The sequence below is a fragment of the Oncorhynchus nerka genome, linkage group LG6 (assembly GCF_034236695.1).
Source record: "Oncorhynchus nerka isolate Pitt River linkage group LG6, Oner_Uvic_2.0, whole genome shotgun sequence".
NCBI classification, from domain to species: domain Eukaryota; kingdom Metazoa; phylum Chordata; class Actinopteri; order Salmoniformes; family Salmonidae; genus Oncorhynchus; species Oncorhynchus nerka.
Genome location: NC_088401.1, coordinates 18,480,763 through 18,499,910, shown reverse-complemented (window position 1 = coordinate 18,499,910; position 19,148 = coordinate 18,480,763). Strand labels below are relative to the sequence as shown.

Sequence of the window (19,148 nt, the reverse complement as noted above, 5' to 3'; positions counted from 1 at the left end):
TTAAAATTAGCAGGTTTGTCACACAACACAATGCCACAGATGTCTCAAGTTTTGAGGGAATGCAGGAATGTCCACCAGAGCTGTTGCCAGATAATTCAATGTTAATTTCTCTACCATAAACTGCCTCCAACGTCGTTTTAGAGAATTTGGCAGTACGTCCAACCGGCCTCACAACCTCAGACCATGTGTAACCATGCCAGCCCAGGAACACCACATGCGTTTTCTCAAGCCCTTTTGTGGGAGAAAACTCATTCTGATTGGCTGGGCCTGGCTCCTCAGTGGGTGGGCCTGGCTCCCAAGTGGGTGGGCCTGTGCCCCCCAAGGCCCACCATTGGCTGCACCCCTGCTCAGTCATGTGAAATCCATATACTAGGGTCTAATGAATTAATTTAATTAATTTTCTGATATGAACTATACCTCAGTAAAATCTTGAAATTGTTGCATGTTGCGTTTATGTTTTTGTTATTGAGAATAGGTCAAAAATGGACTGTAACATAGTGTGTCCTACAATCTTTCCACCTGCTCCCGTCACATCATGGACATGACCTTAGTCACCTCTAGTGCAACGTAAATGACCCTGAAACCTCTAGTGTAACGGAAATTACCCTGAAACCTCTAGTGTAACGGAAATGACCCTGAAACCTCTAGTGCAACGTAAATGACCCTGAAACCTCTAGTGCAACGTAAATGACCCTGAAACCTCGAGTGTAACGGAAATGACCCTGAAACCTCGAGTGTAACGGAAATGACCCTGAAACCTCGAGTGTAACGGAAATGACCCTGAAACCTCGAGTGTAACGGAAATGACCCTGAAACCTCTAGTGTAACGGAAATGACCCTGAAACCTCGAGTGTAACGGAAATGACCCTGAAACCTCTAGTGTAACGGAAATGACCCTGAAACCTCGAGTGTAACGGAAATGACCCTGAAACCTCTAGTGTAACGGAAATGACCCTGAAACCTCGAGTGTAACGGAAATGACCCTGAAACCTCTAGTGCAACGTAAATGACCCTGAAACCTCTAGTGTAACGGAAATTACCCTGAAACCTCTAGTGCAACGTAAATTACCCTGAAACCTATAGTGCAACGGAAATGACCCTGAAACCTCGAGTGTATGGAAATGACCCTGAAATCTCGAGTGTAACGGAAATGACCCTAAAACCTCTAGTGCAACGTAAATGACCCTGAAACCTCTAGTGTAACGGAAATGACCCTGAAACCTCGAGTGTAACGGAAATGACCCTGAAACCTCTAGTGCAACGTAAATGACCCTGAAACCTCTAGTGCAACGTAAATGACCCTGAAACCTCTAGTGCAACGTAAATGACCCTGAAACCTCTAGTGCAACGTAAATTACCCTGAAACCTCTAGTGCAACGTAAATGACCCTGAAACCTCGAGTGTAACGGAAATGACCCTAAAACCTCTAGTGCAACGGAAATGACCCTGAAAATTCTTGAGTGTAACGGAAATGACCCTGAAATCTCGAATGTAATGGAAATGACCCTGAAACTGACTGATCGTGACTGCAATGATCAAAGAAACTCCCCACGCCTACGGCTCCTCAGATCCCACATTATCATATAACCTGAACTGAGCCTGTTCAACTCTCACATCACAGATACATTCCCCTATCTACATCACATGGAGCCAGGTCACCTAGACAGCAGAGCGGAGCTCACAGCAGCTCCTTAGAGAGGTTTTATCATTGTCACTCCTGTAACTACGCCAACCTAATATCTGGATAATCGCCTCACTCCGTTTCCATGGCAATTGTGCACGTTTTATACAATGGCGATGGACATTGACATCACCATGACAGATGCCACTTGTGACATTGGCTATTCATGAATGAAATGTTGATGTGAGCGTGCAGGATTTATTATTTATTTTTCCATGTCACATTGAGCTTGCTATCTCTTCTATAAGGAAATCCTTACATTTCACATTTTACTAGACGCTCTTATCCAGAACGACTTACAGGAGCAATTAGGGTTAAGTGCCTTGCTCAAGGGCACATTGGCAAGTTTTTCATCTAGTTGGCTTGGGGATTCGAACCGGCGACATTTTGGTTACAGGCCCAACACTCTTAACTGCTAGGCTGATGCATGCATATGTGTTTGTATGTGTGTGTTGTATAAGAGTGAATGCACTCACTTCCATGTTCATTTGCACAGTCACTGTGGGACCATATGACTGTGTTCTCACCGCGGAGGGCTGGGCCAAACCTGGCTGGACCTTCCCGCTGCTGCCCTGGCGGATGGCAATCCTCTTCCTCCTCTTCCTGAGGAAGACATAGATGCGGATGTACACCAGCAGGGTGACGATGAAGGGCAGGTAGAAGGACACCACCGACGAGTAGATGACAAAGTCAGGGTTGGAGATGGAGCACACCGTCGGGTCGTCTGAGAGAAGAAGAAGAAAACCACTATGTTCAAATTACTAAACAATACACATCAACAACACGTCTCTTTTCAGCACCGCTCGTACGGCCAACTAGCAAGATAACTGTAGTAAGTGTTATCTGTTATTTCCCACACTTAATTTAAAAATGTTTGATACACATTGGTAAAATGCTACCTGCTCAAACCAGGTAACATTGACACATTTGGTTAAATCTCCCATTAAATCCATGGGTTGAGAAGCCTTCCATATTCTGAAAATTGGCCCGTTTCTATTAGTGGCATTGACCCCTTGTTATGGAGTATGCAAATTGCATGTTAGCTCTGTGTTCATTTAGACGTGATTGAACACTGTTTGCTCTAGATTAATAGTGCATGATTCACCACACAAGGACCCTAGGAGGGAGACTGACTGACTAAGACTGGAGCTCCTCTCTTTCCCAGCCTAGTACTACTACCAAACCCTGACTGGAGGTCCTCTCCTTCCCAACCTAGTACTACTACCAAAACCTGACTGGAGGTCCTCTCCTTCCCAGCCTAGTACTACTACCAAAACCTGACTGGAGGTCCTCTCCTTCCCAACCTAGTACTACTACCAAACCCTGACTGGAGGTCCTCTCCTTCCCAACCTAGTACTACTACCAAACCCTGACTGGAGGTCCTCACCTTCCCAACCTAGTACTACTACCAAACCCTGACTGGAGGTCCTCTCCTTCCCAACCTAGTACTACTACCAAACCCTGACTGGAGGTCCCCTCCTTCCCAACCTAGTACTACTACCAAACCCTGACTGGAGGTCCTCTCCTTCCCAGCCTAGTACTACTACCAAACCCTGACTGGAGGTCCTCTCCTTCCCAACCTAGTACTACTACCAAACTGGAGGTCCTCACCTTCCCAACCTAGTACTGGAGGTCCTCACCTTCCCAACCTAGTACTACTACCAAACCCTGACTGGAGGTCCTCACCTTCCCAACCTAGTACTACTACCAAACCCTGACTGGAGGTCCTCACCTTCCCAACCTAGTACTACTACCAAACCCTGACTGGAGCTCCTCTCCTTCCCAACCTAGTACTACTACCAAACCCTGACTGGAGGTCCTCACCTTCCCAGGCTAGTACTACTACCAAACCCTGACTGGAGCTCCTCTCCTTCCAAGCCTACTACTACTACCAAACCCTGACTGGAGCTAAGCAAGTCCCCTGTTCTGGTGTAGTTCACCTGTGGGGTTTAATATCTCACCTGTTCTTCACCTGTGAAGTCTAATATCTCACCTCTTCTGTGGTGTCTGTATAGCAGTATCGAACAGAATTCTGCTTCCATTACCTAATCTTTGAAGGTGTGTCTCATCTGTTCCGTTGACAAAATCCGTCTCAATAGCCACAACGGCCTCAACATGTCCTGTAGATGTCTAAAATGACTGGATGGGCGAAAGCAATGTGGTGGTCACACTCCCAAGCCAACCAAAGGGTTTGGTGGCGCAGCTACCATATTATACCCATCCGATCCTTTCAGATCTATGAGGAAGTAGTACAGGGTTATAGGGCCTTGCTGGCTAGGGGTTCATTTCAAACTGGGCATCCATCTCATCTACACTGGCGTGTCTGACATGTGCAAAGGGGTGTGGGTGCGTCTCACCTGTACTCACGTGTCTCACCTGATGTGTTGAATCCGAACAGAAGAGGGCAGGAGACAGCGAAGGCCAGGATCCACACTGTCGCGATCATGGCCGAGACCCGCTTCCTGGAGCTGTGTGTGGTGTTGTAGAGGACAGGCATCACCACCGCTGTGTACCTGGACATGGCTCACACAGACAATTTGTAAGAGGGAGAAGCCAAAGAAGTTGGAAAGTTAGAGGAAGAAACAAAAGGGGGAGAAAAAAAGTTAGATAAATGAGAAGTTAACAGAAAGAGAAGGAAGCACTAAGACTGCGATGTCAAGACCCACAATGGAACAGCAAACAAAGCGCAAATATTGAAACTGTTTCTGAATTACTCCATTTAACTATTCAGCAATATGACCAGTAAAGCTTTGATTAAAACCTGTATCAACCTTGTGTTATATGCCAATAATGCGTGATGAGCATGTGCAAACAGAGAGAGTAGAGGCGGTGACAGAGAGGGAACAGTAATTAGGGGGCACACCGATTCAGGCACTGATGAGACAACACGTTTCACTACAACCAGCCTACTGCCATCACCATTGTTTAACCACATCAACGTAATTATACATTTTCTTCTCACGCCGAACGTAAAGGGGTGAGGAATAAAGGCCAATGGAAAGGGGGATCCCTAGTCAGTTGTACAACTGAATGCATTCAACTAAAATGTGTCTTCCACATTTAACCCAACCCCTCTGTGTAACGGATTTCCTCCTCTTCGTCTGAGGAGGAGTAAGAATCGGACCAAAGCACAGCGTGGTAAGTGTTCATGATGTAATCTTTAATGAAACGAACTGAACACTGAAATACAAAACAATAAAGTGAACGAACGAAAACCGAAACAGTACCGTGTGGACCAAACACTCACACGGAAAACAAACATCCACAAACCAAAAGTGAAACCCAGGCTACCTAAGTATGATTCTCAATCAGAGACAACTAACACCTGCCTCTGATTGAGAACCATACTAGGCTGAACACAAAAACCAACATAGAAAAACAAACAGACTGCCCACCTCAACTCACGCCCTGACCATACTAAAACAAAGAATAAAATAACAGAACTATGGTCAGAACGTGACACTCTGAATCAGAGAGGTGCGGAGAGCTGCCTTAATCGTCGTCCACGTCTTTGGCGCCCGGGGAACAGTGGGTTAACTGCCTTGCTCAGGGGCAGAACGACAGATTTTTACCTTGTCAGCTCAGGGATTCTATCCAGCTTACCTTTCGAGGTAGGGTAACATAGCACAAAAACACGAGAGAAACAATCAGAGGCTAAAAATAATACTATCCCATTTTCTCTCTCTTACTCTCTCTCCCTCTCTTTTTGCTCATTTTCAAGCTGATCCTAGGACAGGTCAAAAAATGATGTGTGGAAAACAATTTCACAGAACTAGATGACAACAGTGAAGAAGCATTGGGCAAAAGGAATTGGAGCACTTCAGAACACTTCAGGGTTGATCCATGTGGAACTCTGACCCCTGGGCATGCACATCACATTATCAATCAGGTTGTATTTATTTATATATCTTCATACTCTTGGTTTCTCTTAATATCTTTTATTACTAAACACCATAAACTATGTGACATTATGAATGTCTTGCATTTACTGCAAATGCATTGCAATACCACTGTAGTTTTGTGCTTTGAAAGGCACTCTATCAAATATCCTAAGCATACAGTACCAGTCAAAAGTTTGGACACACCTACTCATTCAAGGATTTTTCTTTATTTGTACTATTTTCTACATTGTAGAATAATAGTGAAGACATCAAAACTATGGAATAACACATATGGAATTGAGATTCTTCAAAGTAGCCACCCGTTGTCTTGATGACAGCTTTGCACACTCTTGGCATTCTCTCAACCAGCTTCATGAGGTAGTCACCTGGAATGCATTTCAATTAACAGGTGTGCCTTGTTAAAAGTTAATTTGTGGAATTTCTTTCCTTCTTAATGGGTTTGAGCCAATCAGTTGTGTTGTGACAAGGTAGGGGTGGTATACAGAAGATAGCCCTATTTGGTAAAAGACCAAGTTCATATTATGAAAAGAACAGCTCAATTAAGCAAAGAGAAATGACAGTCCATCATTACTTTAAGACACAAAGGTCAGTCAATCCGGAAAATGTCAAGAACCTTGAACGTTTCTTCAAGTGCAGTCTCAAAAACCATCAAGCGCTTTGATGAAACTGGCTCTCATGAGGACCATCACAGGAAAGGAAGACCCAGAGTTACCTCTGCTGCAGAAGATAAGTTCATTAGAGTTACCAGCATCAGAAATTGCAGCCCAAGTAAATGCTTCACAGAGTTCAAATAACAGACATCTCAACATCAACTGTTCAGAGGAGACTGCGTGAATCAGGCCTTCATGGTCGAATTGCTGCAAAGAAACCACTACTAAAGGATACCAATAATAAGAAGAGACTTGCTTGGGCCATGAAACACGAGCAATGGACATTATTAGACCGGTGGAAATCGGTCGTTTGGTCTGATGAGTCGCAGAGTAGTTGAACGGATGATCTCTGCATGTGTGGTGCTGTTGGAAGACTGTTGGAAAAGCATTACATGTGAAGCTGGTTGAGAGAATGCCAAGAGTGTGCATAGCTGTCATCAAGGTAAAGGGTGGCTACTTTGAATAATCTCAAATATAAAATATATTTTGATTTGTTTAACACTTTTTTGGTTACTACATGATTCCATATGTGTTATTTCATAGTTTTGATGTCTTCACTATTATTCTACAATGTAGAAAATAGTAAAAATAAAGAAAAACACTTGAATGAGTAAGTGTGTCCAAACTTTTGACTGGTACTGTGTATGCCCCCAGTTGCAGGGTAATTCTCTCTGGAAAAAAAACATGATAATAATAAAGTTGCAATGTTTCCTGGGAGAGCAATGATAAATCATTGGGACTGTTGCTGTACTGCATCATTACAATACATACTGTGTACACATGATGCACACTGGACATTTCTCTCTCTCTCTCACACACACACACACACACACACACACACACACACACACACACACACACACACACACACACACACACCAATGTTCAAACGCCCACACACACACACGGCCGCACGCGTGCATATAAACATCCTTCACACCGAGGTGTTAATGATTCACCTGTCAGGACTAAGCTACTAATCAGTCTAAACAAACAAAACACACACACACCTACAGAGAATAACCATACGCCTTCACTCTAAACATATAAACAAACAAGCAAAACACACACACACACACACACACACACACACACACCTACAGAGAATAACCATACGCCTTCACTCTAAACAAACAAGCAAAACACACACACACACACAATGTATTCTGGCCACTGTTTTCCTATTTATTTGATGGTTAAAACTTCTTGCGACTCTCAAACCCGGATCCGGGAGCGTAATCATCGCCTCAAACTAATTAACATAACGCAGCGGACAATATCTTTGCAGTTTTGGAAACGTCAGAGTGTTTTCTATCCAAAGCTGTCAATTATATGCATAGTCGAGCATCTTGTCGTGACAAGATATCCCGTTTAAAACGGGAACGTTTTTTATTCCAAAAATGAAAATACTGCCCCTAGAGTCGCAACATGTTGTGCCCAATGATCGTGTGGGTTCAGCCCCCACAGAGTTGTTAAATATGAACTAAGCAAATAAATAATGTACTTACCCAATGCACACCAACAGTACACGATTAAGTATTTGACAATATCATACAGCACGCTAACCTAAAGGGTACATGCACCTCCATACAGCACGCTAACCTAGAGGGTACAGGCACCTCCATACAGCACGCTAACCTAGAGGGTACAGGCACCTCCATACAGCACGCTAACCTAGAGGGTACAGGCACCTCCATACAGCACGCTAACCTAGAGGGTACATGCACCTCCATACAGCACGCTAACCTAGAGGGTACAGGCACCTCCATACTGCACGCTAACCTAGAGGGTACAGGCACCTCCATACAGCACGCTAACCTAGAGGGTACAGGCACCTCCATACAGCACGCTAACCTAGAGGGTACAGGCACCTCCATACTGCATGCTAACCTAGAGGGTACAGGCACCTCCATACAGCACGCTAACCTAGAGGGTACAGGCACCTCCATACAGCACGCTAACCTAGAGGGTACAGGCACCTCCATACAGCACGCTAACCTAGAGGGTACAGGCACCTCCATACTGCACGCTAACCTAGAGGGTACAGGCACCTCCATACAGCACGCTAACCTAGAGGGTACAGGCACCTCCATACAGCACGCTAACCTAGAGGGTACAGGCACCTCCATACAGCACGCTAACCTAGAGGGTACAGGCACCTCCATACAGCACGCTAACCTAGAGGGTACAGGCACCTCCATACAGCACGCTAACCTAGAGGGTACAGGCACCTCCATACAGCACGCTAACCTAGAGGGTACATGCACCTCCATACAGCACGCTAACCTAGAGGATACAGGCACCTCCATACAGCACGCTAACCTAGAGGGTACAGGCACCTCCATACAGCACGCTAACCTAGAGGGTACAGGCACCTCCATACAGCACGCTAACCTAGAGGGTACAGGCACCTCCATACAGCACGCTAACCTAGAGGGTACAGGCACCTCCATACAGCACGCTAACCTAGAGGGTACAGGCACCTCCATACAGCACGCTAACCTAGAGGGTACAGGCACCTCCATACTGCAAACGCACATAACAAGGTGATCCGAGCCAGCAAATGTTTATGAATGCAATGTTTCTCGTGAGAGTGTTTATAATCAAATATTTAAGGCACACACACCTCACTCCTACTGTATATGTCCATTTCAACACACTTTCAAAACAACAAAAAATAACTCAAGACACGCACACACACTCTCTTACACACACGCTCACAAACAAACGCACAGACACACACACAGACACACAACTAGCCCCTTACCTGTCGATGCTGATAGCACACAGACACACAACTAGCCCCTTACCTGTCGATGCTGATAGCACACAGGTTGAGAATGCTGGCGGTACACATCATGACATCCAGGGTGACAAAGACGTTACAGTACATCCTGCTGAAGAGCCACGCCCCTCCGACCACCTGGACAGGAAACACAGGGTCACATGACACACAATCAAACAGCTTTATCATCAATATCAGTCATCATCATTCATAAACACACACAACATCAAATATATGATTCTCTCTCTCTGTCTCTCTCCCTTCCACAATACAACATGATCGAGAAAAAAAACTCACACACAGTTCAATTATGCCCTCACATTCACACCCTTCACAAGGACAATTACACACTCCCAGTTCCAGCCCACCTCAGCCAGGCAGATAGTGCTGCTCAGACAGGCCTTTCCTTTGTGCACTATAATATGTGGTAACAACTGTCTGACAGAGATGTGTTCTGAGCTGCATCGCCTGACTGCTGGATCTCCTGGTCTTAGATGGGAACACACACAATCACACCCATCCACATGCACCCTTCCTCTCCTTATGGGGTCCAGTCAAACACCCTATGTGATGCTCAGCTCCCTCCCTCCCTCAAACAACCCAGGTGGACCCTCACTTCCAAATACCCTCCCACCCCATCCCTGGTCCCCCCCCGCACCCAGGTGGACCCTCACCTCCAAATACCCTCCCTCCCCATCCCGGGTCCCCCCACCCCCCACCCAGGTGGACCCGCACCTTCAAATACCCTGCCTCCCATCCCTGGTCCCCCCCACACCCAGGTGGACCCTCACCTCCAGGTAGACAGCCCAGGGCATGACCAGTGAGGCCACCAGCAGGTCAGCTACAGCCAGGCTCACCACCAGGTAGTTGGTGGTGGTCTGGAGGGACCTCTCTCGCACCACAGCCAGACACACCAGCACGTTGCCAAACATGATGGCCAGGATGAGCAGGGAATACAGCATGGCGTAGTAGTTACACTCTGTATCCTCCTCCCAACCACCAGAGGAATTCCCATGGAGGAGGTCTTCCCGAATCCCTTCCGAGTCATTCCAGAAGAAGCGTTCAGTGACGCGAAACATTGCCATGGAGACGTCTCGGTGACATGGGAGAGGGGCTGGGTGAGAGACCTGCATGGGAGAGAGGGACAGGGACGGAGCTGATCCCATTACAACCACTAAGAGAAAGCTCCATACACGTCATATGAGATGTCCTCCCCATAGGGAAACTCTGAGTCACATCACCATGATCAAGATCTACCCTCAGAGGGCAGTTTATTAGGTACACCACCCTGTTCACGAAAAGGGTTGTTCCTACAGACGTGGTCGTGGCTTGCTATATAAAGCAGGCAGACAGGCATCGAGGAATTCAGTTACTGATTGACTGAACGTTAGAATGGGCAAAACAAGTGACCTAAGCGACTTTGAGCGTGGTATGACAGTTGGTGCCAGGCGTGCCAGATCCAGTATCTCAGAAACTGCGGCCTTCTGGGCTTTTCATGCATGACAGTGTCTAGTGTTTCCTGAGAATGGTGCGACAAACAAAAAAACATCCAGCCAGTAGCAGTCCTGTGGGCTCGTTGACGAGAGGTTTAAGGAGAATGGAAAGAATCATGCAAGCTAACAGGTGGGCCACAAACAGACAAATAATGGCACAGTACAACAGTGGTGTTCAGAACGGCATCTCGGAACGTACAACTCATCAGTCCTACTGCAGCAGACGACCACACGGCTCCAGTGGGCACAAGATCCCCAGCACTGGACAATTGAGGAATGGAAAAACATCACCTGGTCCAAGGAATCCTAGTTCCTGCTGCGTCATGCTGAGTCAGGATTTGGCGTAAGCAGCATGAGTCCTTGGCCCCATCTTACCTGGTGTCAACGGTACAGGCTGTTGGCAGTGGAGTAATGGTGTGGGGAATGTTTCCTGGCACACATTAGGTCCTTTGATACCAATTGAGCAACGTTTCCATGCCCCGAGAATTCAGACTGTTCTGGATGCAAAGGAGTGTACCTGGTAAAGTGGTCACTGAGTGTATATTCGATATTGAATACACATAAGGTTGACGTTTGTTGTCATAAGTCTTGTCCTGGAGGCAGAACTGAGCGATTTCCACTAAATAGGCCAGCTGCAAAGCCAAAATTGGCTATATCGTAAAAATGTGCTTAATTTAAGGTTAGGCATTAGGGTTAGCAGTGTGATTAGGGTCTGGTTTAAAATGAGATTTTATAACTTTGTGCTCACTCTGCAGAGCTGCCTCCATCTCAAAAAATGCCACCCTGCACAAATATATGGCAACCATTCCCCATTCAGAACACACTATCCCTCTCTCACATCTGATATAAAGCCATCACATATGATAGTGTCACCTACACAATGAGGCCATCGCAGCAAACACAAAACACAATATCCTCCAGAGAATGACAGGCCATGGTCAGAGGGACGTAATCTCAGACTCCCAGCAGAAAGAAATCTTATCGTCTTAATGACAAAATAAATGACTTCTCAGTCTTTACAATAAAACGTTACTGTTGTTATTCACTTTAAATTTCCAGCAGTTTAACAGCTTAATGTCAGAGATGTGTATTTGATGAAGGCTGGTAGAGGTTAAGAGGTTAAGTTATTGTTTTCTGCTGGACCACTGCAGCAGACACATAGTTGGTTGGCACTATCATCAATCTCATTTTATTGAAACTATTCACTTTTTAATTTAAAAAAAGGATGATTTCCCACTCATCCCCAACAGTCATGTCTTATTGCCTTTGGCCTGTTACGGTAAATCCTCGCCACCAGAGAGAGCTAATCACTCCCTAGATGGCGGTGTCTCTCTCTCTCTCACTTTCTCTCTCAGCAAAATGGTAATGCCTACACCTGTGCAGTCCAAATACACACTTCAAGCATGAAGTACCTTTGTTGTACCTGGCCCAGTGGTAGGTAGATTAAGTTAACCTATAAAAACCTTTCAGCTAAATTCATTTAACCTATCCAGACCTTTCAGATCAGCAGGGGGTGTGCACAAGGGCAGAAGAAAGGGAGTGGATTGGAAGTTGGAAACTTACAACTTGTCTCCTTCCTGGTGATGCCCCTTCAACCCTCCTCTCCCCTCATATTCCTCCCTCCTCTCCCCTCATATTCTACCCTCCTCTCCCCTCGTATTCCTTCCTCCCCTCCTCTAACCTCGTATTCTTTCCTCCCCCCTCTCCCCTCCCTCATATTCTTTCCTCCCCTCCCTCTTAATCTTTCCTCCCCTCCCTCGTATTCTTCCTCCCCTACTCTCCCCTGCCCTTGTAGTCTTCCCTCCCCTCGTATTCTTACCTTCTCTCCCCTCGTATTCTTTCCTCCTCTCCCCTCAAATTCATACCTCTTCTGCCCTCGTATTCTAACCTCCCCTCCCCTCGTATTCTTACCTCCTCTGCCCTCGTATTGTTACCTCCTCTCCTCTCCCCCCATATTGTTTCCTCCTCTCCCCTCGTATTGTTTCCTTCTCTCCCCTCGTATTGTTTCCTCCTCTCCCCTCGTATTGTTACCTCCTCTCCCCTCGTATTGTTTCCTCCTCTCCCCTCGTATTGTTACCTCCTCTCCCCTCGTATTGTTTCCCTCTCTCCCCTCGTATTGTTACCTCCTCTCCCCTCGTATTGTTTCCTCCCCTCCCCTCGTATTGTTTCCTCCTCCCCCTCGTATTGTTTCCTCCTCTCCCCTCGTATTGTTACCTCCTCTCCCTCGTATTGATTCCCTCTCTCCCCTCGTATTGTTTCCTCCTCTCCCCATCGTATTGTTTCCCTCTCTCCTCGTATTGTTTCCTCCCCTCCCCTCGTATTGTTTCCCTCTCTCCCCTCGTATTGTTTCCTCCTCTCCCCTCGTATTGTTACCTCCTCTCCCCTCGTATTGTTTCCTCCCCTCCCCTCGTATTATTTCCCTCTCTCCCCTCGTATTGTTTCCCTCTCTCCCCTCGTATTGTTTCCTCCCCTCCCCTCGTATTGTTACCTCCTCTCCTCTCATATTGTTTCCCTCTCTCCCCTCGTATTGTTTCCTCCTCTCCCCTCGTATTATTTCCCTCTCTCCCCTCGTATTGTTTCCCTCTCTCCCCTCGTATTGTTTCCTCCCCTCCCCTCGTATTGTTACCTCCTCTCCTCTCATATTGTTTCCCTCTCTCCTCGTATTGTTTCCTCCTCTCCCCTCGTATTGTTTCCTCCTCTCCTCGTATTGTTTCCTCCTCTACCCTCGTATTGTTTCCTCCTCTCCTCGTATTGTTTCCTCCTCTCCCCTCGTATTGTTACCTCCTCTCCCCTCGTATTGTTTCCCTCTCTCCCCTCGTATTGTTTCCTCCTCTCCCCTCGTATTGTTTCCTCCTCTCCCCTCGTATTGTTTCCTCCTCTCCCCTCGTATTGTTACCTCCTCTCCCCTCGTATTGTTTCCTCCTCTCCCCTCGTATTGTTTCCTCCACCCCCTCGTATTGTTTCCTCCTCTCCCCTCGTATTGTTACCTCCTCCCCCCTCGTATTGTTTCCTCCTCTCCCCTCGTATTGTTACCTCCTCTCCCCTCGTATTGTTTCCTCCTCTCCCCTCGTATTGTTTCCTCCTCTCCCCTCGTATTGTTACCTCCTCTCCCCTCGTATTGTTTCCCTGTCTCCCCTCGTATTGTTATCTCCTCTCCCCTCGTATTGTTACCTCCTCTCCCCTCGTATTGTTTCCTCCTCTCCCCTCGTATTGTTTCCTTCTCTCCCCTCGTAATGTTTCCTCCTCTCCCCTCGTATTGTTTCCTCCTCTCCCCTCGTATTGTTACCTCCTCTCCCCTCGTATTGTTTCCCTCTCTCCCCTCGTATTGTTATCTCCTCTCCCCTCGTGTTGTTTCCTCCTCTCCCCTCGTATTGTTTCCTCCACCCCCTCGTATTGTTTCCTCCTCTCCCCTCGTATTGTTACCTCCTCTCCCCTCGTATTGTTTCCTCCTCTCCCCTCGTATTGTTTCCCTCTCTCCCCTCTAATTGTTACCTCCTCTCCCCTCGTATTGTTTCCTCCTCTCCCCTCGTATTGTTTCCTCCTCCCCCCTCGTATTGTTTCCTCCTCTCCCCTCGTATTGTTACCTCCTCTCCCCTCGTATTGTTTCCCTCTCTCCCCTCGTATTGTTACCTCCTCTCCCCTCCCCTCGTATTGTTTCCCTCTCTCCCCTCGTATTGTTTCCTCCTCTCCCCTCGTATTGTTACCTCCTCTCCCCTCGTATTGTTTCCTCCCCTCCCCTCGTATTATTTCCCTCTCTCCCCTCGTATTGTTTCCCTCTCTCCCCTCGTATTGTTTCCTCCCCTCCCCTCGTATTGTTACCTCCTCTCCCCTCGTATTGTTTCCCTCTCTCCCCTCGTATTGTTTCCTCCTCTCCCCTCGTATTGTTTCCTTCTCTCCCCTCGTATTGTTTCCTCCTCTCCCCTCGTATTGTTTCCTCCTCTCCCCTCGTATTGTTTCCTCCACCCCCTCGTATTGTTTCCTCCTCTCCCCTCGTATTGTTACCTCCTCCCCCCTCGTATTGTTCCCTCCTCTCCCCTCGTATTGTTACCTCCTCTCCCCTCGTATTGTTTCCTCCTCTCCTCTCGTATTGTTTCCTCCTCTCCCCTCGTATTGTTACCTCCTCTCCCCTCGTATTGTTTCCCTCTCTCCCCTCGTATTGTTATCTCCTCTCCCCTCGTATTGTTACCTCCTCTCCCCTCGTATTGTTTCCTCCTCTCCCCTCGTATTGTTTCCTTCTCTCCCCTCGTATTGTTTCCTCCTCTCCCCTCGTATTGTTTCCTCCTCTCCCCTCGTATTGTTACCTCCTCTCCCCTCGTATTGTTATCTCCTCTCCCCTCGTGTTGTTTCCTCCTCTCCCCTCGTATTGTTTCCTCCTCTCCCCTCGTATTGTTTCCTCCTCTCCCCTCGTATTGTTTCCCTCTCTCCCTCGTATTGTTTCCTCCTCTCCCCTCGTATTGTTACCTCCTCTCCCTCGTATTGTTTCCTCCTCTCCCCTCGTATTGTTACCTCCTCTCCCCTCGTATTGTTTCCTCCTCTCCCTCGTATTGTTTCCTCCTCTCCCTCGTATTGTTTCCTCCTCTCCCCTCGTATTGTTTCCTCCTCTCCCCTCGTATTGTTACCTCCTCTCCCCTCGTATTGTTTCCTCCTCTCCCCTCGTATTGTTACCTCCTCTCCCCTCGTATTGTTTCCTCCTCTCCCCTCGTATTGTTTCCTCCTCTCCCCTCGTATTGTTTCCTCCTCTCCCCTCGTATTGTTTCCTCCTCTCCCCTCGTATTGTTACCTCCTCTCCCCTCGTATTGTTACCTCCTCTCCCCTCGTATTGTTTCCTCCTCTCCTCTCGTATTGTTTCCTCCTCTCCCCTCGTATTGATTCCTCCTCTCCTCTCGTATTGTTTCCTCCTCCCCTCGTATTGTTTCCTCCTCTCCCCTCGTATTGTTTCCTCCTCTCCTCTCGTATTGTTTCCTCCTCTCCCCTCGTATTGTTTCCTCCCCTCCCCTCGTATTGTTACCTCCTCTCCTCTCATATTGTTTCCCTCTCTCCTCGTATTGTTTCCTCCTCTCCCCTCGTATTATTTCCCTCTCTCCCCTCGTATTGTTTCCCTCTCTCCCCTCGTATTGTTTCCTCCCCTCCCCTCGTATTGTTACCTCCTCTCCTCTCATATTGTTTCCCTCTCTCCCCTCGTATTGTTTCCTCCTCTCCCCTCGTATTGTTTCCTCCTCTCCCCTCGTATTGTTTCCTCCTCTACCCTCGAATTGTTTCCTCCTCTCCCCTCGTATTGTTACCTCCTCTCCCCTCGTATTGTTTCCCTCTCTCCCCTCGTATTGTTTCCTCCTCTCCCTCGTATTGTTTCCTCCTCTCCCCTCGTATTGTTTCCTCCTCTCCCTCGTATTGTTACCTCCTCTCCCCTTGTATTGTTTCCTCCTCTCCCCTCGTATTGTTTCCTCCACCCCCTCGTATTGTTTCCTCCTCTCCTCGTATTGTTACCTCCTCCCCCTCGTATTGTTTCCTCCTCTCCCCTCGTATTGTTACCTCCTCTCCCCTCGTATTGTTTCCTCCTCTCCCCTCGTATTGTTTCCTCCTCTCCCTCGTATTGTTACCTCCTCTCCCCTCGTATTGTTTCCCTGTCTCCCCTCGTATTGTTATCTCCTCTCCTCGTATTGTTACCTCCTCTCCCTCGTATTGTTTCCTCCTCTCCCCTCGTATTGTTTCCTTCTCTCCCCTCGTAATGTTTCCTCCTCTCCCCTCGTATTGTTTCCTCCTCTCCCCTCGTATTGTTACCTCCTCTCCCCTCGTATTGTTTCCTCTCTCCCCTCGTATTGTTATCTCCTCTCCCCTCGTGTTGTTTCCTCCTCTCCCCTCGTATTGTTTCCTCCACCCCCTCGTATTGTTTCCTCCTCTCCCTCGTATTGTTACCTCCTCTCCCCTCGTATTGTTTCCTCCTCTCCCCTCGTATTGTTTCCTCCTCTCCCCTCGTATTGTTTCCTCCTCTCCCCTCGTATTGTTTCCTCCTCTCCCCTCGTATTGTTACCTCCTCTCCCTCGTATTGTTTCCTCCTCTCCCCTCGTATTGTTACCTCCTCTCCTCGTATTGTTTCCTCCTCTCCCCTCGTATTGTTTCCTCCTCTCCCCTCGTATTGTTTCCTCCTCTCCCTCGTATTGTTTCCTCCTCTCCCCTCGTATTGTTACCTCCTCTCCCTCGTATTGTTACCTCCTCTCCCCTCGTATTGTTTCCTCCTCTCCTCTCGTATTGTTTCCTCCTCTCCTCGTATTGATTCCTCCTCTCCTCTCGTATTGTTTCCTCCTCTCCCCTCGTATTGTTTCCTCCTCTCCCTCGTATTGTTTCCTCCTCTCCTCTCGTATTGTTTCCTCCTCTCCTCTCGTATTGTTTCCTCCTCTCCCCTCGTATTGTTTCCTCCTCTCCCTCGTATTGTTTCCTCCCCTCGTATTGTTTCCTCCTCGTATTGTTTCCTCCTCTCCCCTCGTATCGTTTCCTCCTCTCCCCTCGTATTGTTTCCTCCTCTCCTCGTATTGTTTCCTCCTCTCCCCTCGTATTGTTTCCTCCTCTCCCTCGTATTGTTTCCTCCACTCCCTCGTATTGTTTCCTCCTCTCCCCTCGTATTGTTTCCTCCTCTCCCTCGTATTGTTTCCTCCTCTCCCCTCGTATTGTTTCCTTCTCTCCCCTCGTATTATTTCCCTCTCTCCCCTCGTATTGTTTCCTCCTCTCCCCTCGTATTGTTTCCTCCCCTCCCTCGTATTCTTTCCTCCTCTCCCCTCGTATTGTTTCCTCCTCTCCCCTTGTATTGTTTCCTCCCCTCCCCTCGTATTCTTTCCTCCCCTCCCCTCGTATTATTTCCTCCCCTCCCCTCGTATTGTTTCCTCCCCTCCCCTCGTATTCTTTCCTCCCCTCCCTCGTATTGTTTCCTCCTCTCCCCTCGTATTGTTTCCTCCTCTCCCCTCGTATTGTTTCCTTCTCTCCCTCGTATTGTTTCCTCCCCTCCCCTCGTATTCTTTCCTCCCCTCCCCTCCCCTCGTATTGTTTCCTCCTCTCCCCTCGTATTGTTTCCTCCCCTCCCCTCGTATTCTTTCCTCCCCTCCTCGTATTCTTTCCTCCCCTCCCTCGTATTCTTACCTCCTCTCCCCTCGTATTGTTTCCTCCTCTCCCCTCGTATTGTTTCCTCCTCTCCCCTCGTATTGTTTCCTCCCCTCGTATTGTTTCCTCCCCTCGTATTGTTTCCTCCTCTCCCCTCGTATCGTTTCCTCCTCTCCCCTCGTATTGTTTCCTCCTCTCCCCTCGTATTGTTTCCTCCTCTCCCCTCGTATTGTTTCCTCCTCTCCCCTCGTATTGTTTCCTCCACTCCCCTCGTATTGTTTCCTCCCCTCGTATTGTTTCCTCCCCTCGTATTGTTTCCTCCTCTCCCCTCGTATTGTTTCCTCCTCTCCCCTCGTATTGTTTCCTCCTCTCCCCTCGTATTGTTTCCTCCTCTCCCCTCGTATTGTTTCCTCCTCTCCCCTCGTATTGTTTCCTTCTCTCCCCTCGTATTATTTCCCTCTCTCCCCTCGTATTGTTTCCTCCTCTCCCCTCGTATTGTTTCCTCCCCTCCCTCGTATTCTTTCCTCCTCTCCCCTCGTATTGTTTCCTCCTCTCCCCTCGTATTGTTTCCTCCCCTCCCCTCGTATTCTTTCCTCCCCTCCCCTCGTATTATTTCCTCCCCTCCCCTCGTATTGTTTCCTCCCCTCCTCGTATTCTTTCCTCCCCTCCCCTCGTATTGTTTCCTCCTCTCCCCTCGTATTGTTTCCTCCTCTCCCCTCGTATTGTTTCCTCCTCTCCCCTCGTATTGTTTCCTTCTCTCCCCTCGTATTGTTTCCTCCCCTCCCCTCGTATTCTTTCCTCCCTCCCCTCCCCTCGTATTGTTTCCTCCCCTCCCCTCGTATTCTTTCCTCCCCTCCCCTCGTATTCTTTCCTCCCCTCCCCTCGTATTCTTACCTCCTCTCCCCTCGTATTGTTTCCTCCTCTCCCCTCGTATTGTTTCCTCCTCTCCTCGTATTGTTTCCTCCTCTCCCCTCGTATTATTTCCTCCTCTCCTCTCGTATTCTTTCCTCCCCTCCCCTCGTATTCTTACCTCCTCTCCCCTCGTATTGTTTCCTCCTCTCCCCTCGTATTCTTACCTCCTCTCCCCTCGTATTATTTCCTCCCCTCCCCTCGTATTCTTTCCTCCCCTCCCCTCGTATTCTTACCTCCTCTCCCCTCGTATTGTTTCCTCCTCTCCCCTCGTATTGTTTCCTCCTCTCCCCTCGTATTGTTTCCTCCCCTCCCCTCGTATTCTTTCCTCCCCTCCCCTCGTATTGTTTCCTCCCCTCCCTCGTATTCTTTCCTCCCCTCCCCTCGTATTCTTTCCTCCCCTCCCCTCGTATTGTTTCCTCCTCTCCCCTCGTATTGTTTCCTCCTCTCCCCTCGTATTGTTTCCTCCTCTCCCCTCGTATTGTTTCCTTCTCTCCCCTCGTATTGTTTCCTCCCCTCCCCTCGTATTCTTTCCTCCCCTCCCCTCGTATTGTTTCCTCCTCTCCCCTCGTATTGTTTCCTCCTCTCCCCTCGTATTGTTTCCTCCTCTCCCCTCGTATTGTTTCCTCCTCTCCCCTC

General features: G+C 48.1%; 1 protein-coding gene across 1 annotated transcript in view; it reads right to left on the bottom strand.

Annotated features, from left to right (window-relative positions):
- Positions 1-10,121, bottom strand: part of LOC115131083 (D(3) dopamine receptor-like) — a 30,570-nt gene extending 20,449 nt beyond the window's left edge. Inside the window, exons 1-4 of the mRNA XM_065019123.1 lie at positions 9,810-10,121; positions 9,044-9,156; positions 4,058-4,194; positions 2,209-2,405 (exon numbers count right to left, since the gene is read on the bottom strand). Of these exons, the coding sequence (XP_064875195.1) occupies positions 2,209-2,405; positions 4,058-4,194; positions 9,044-9,156; positions 9,810-10,103 (741 nt within the window). The 5' untranslated portion in view covers positions 10,104-10,121. The remainder of the gene's footprint in view (positions 1-2,208; positions 2,406-4,057; positions 4,195-9,043; positions 9,157-9,809) is intronic.
- Positions 10,122-19,148: the final 9,027 nt, after the last annotated feature.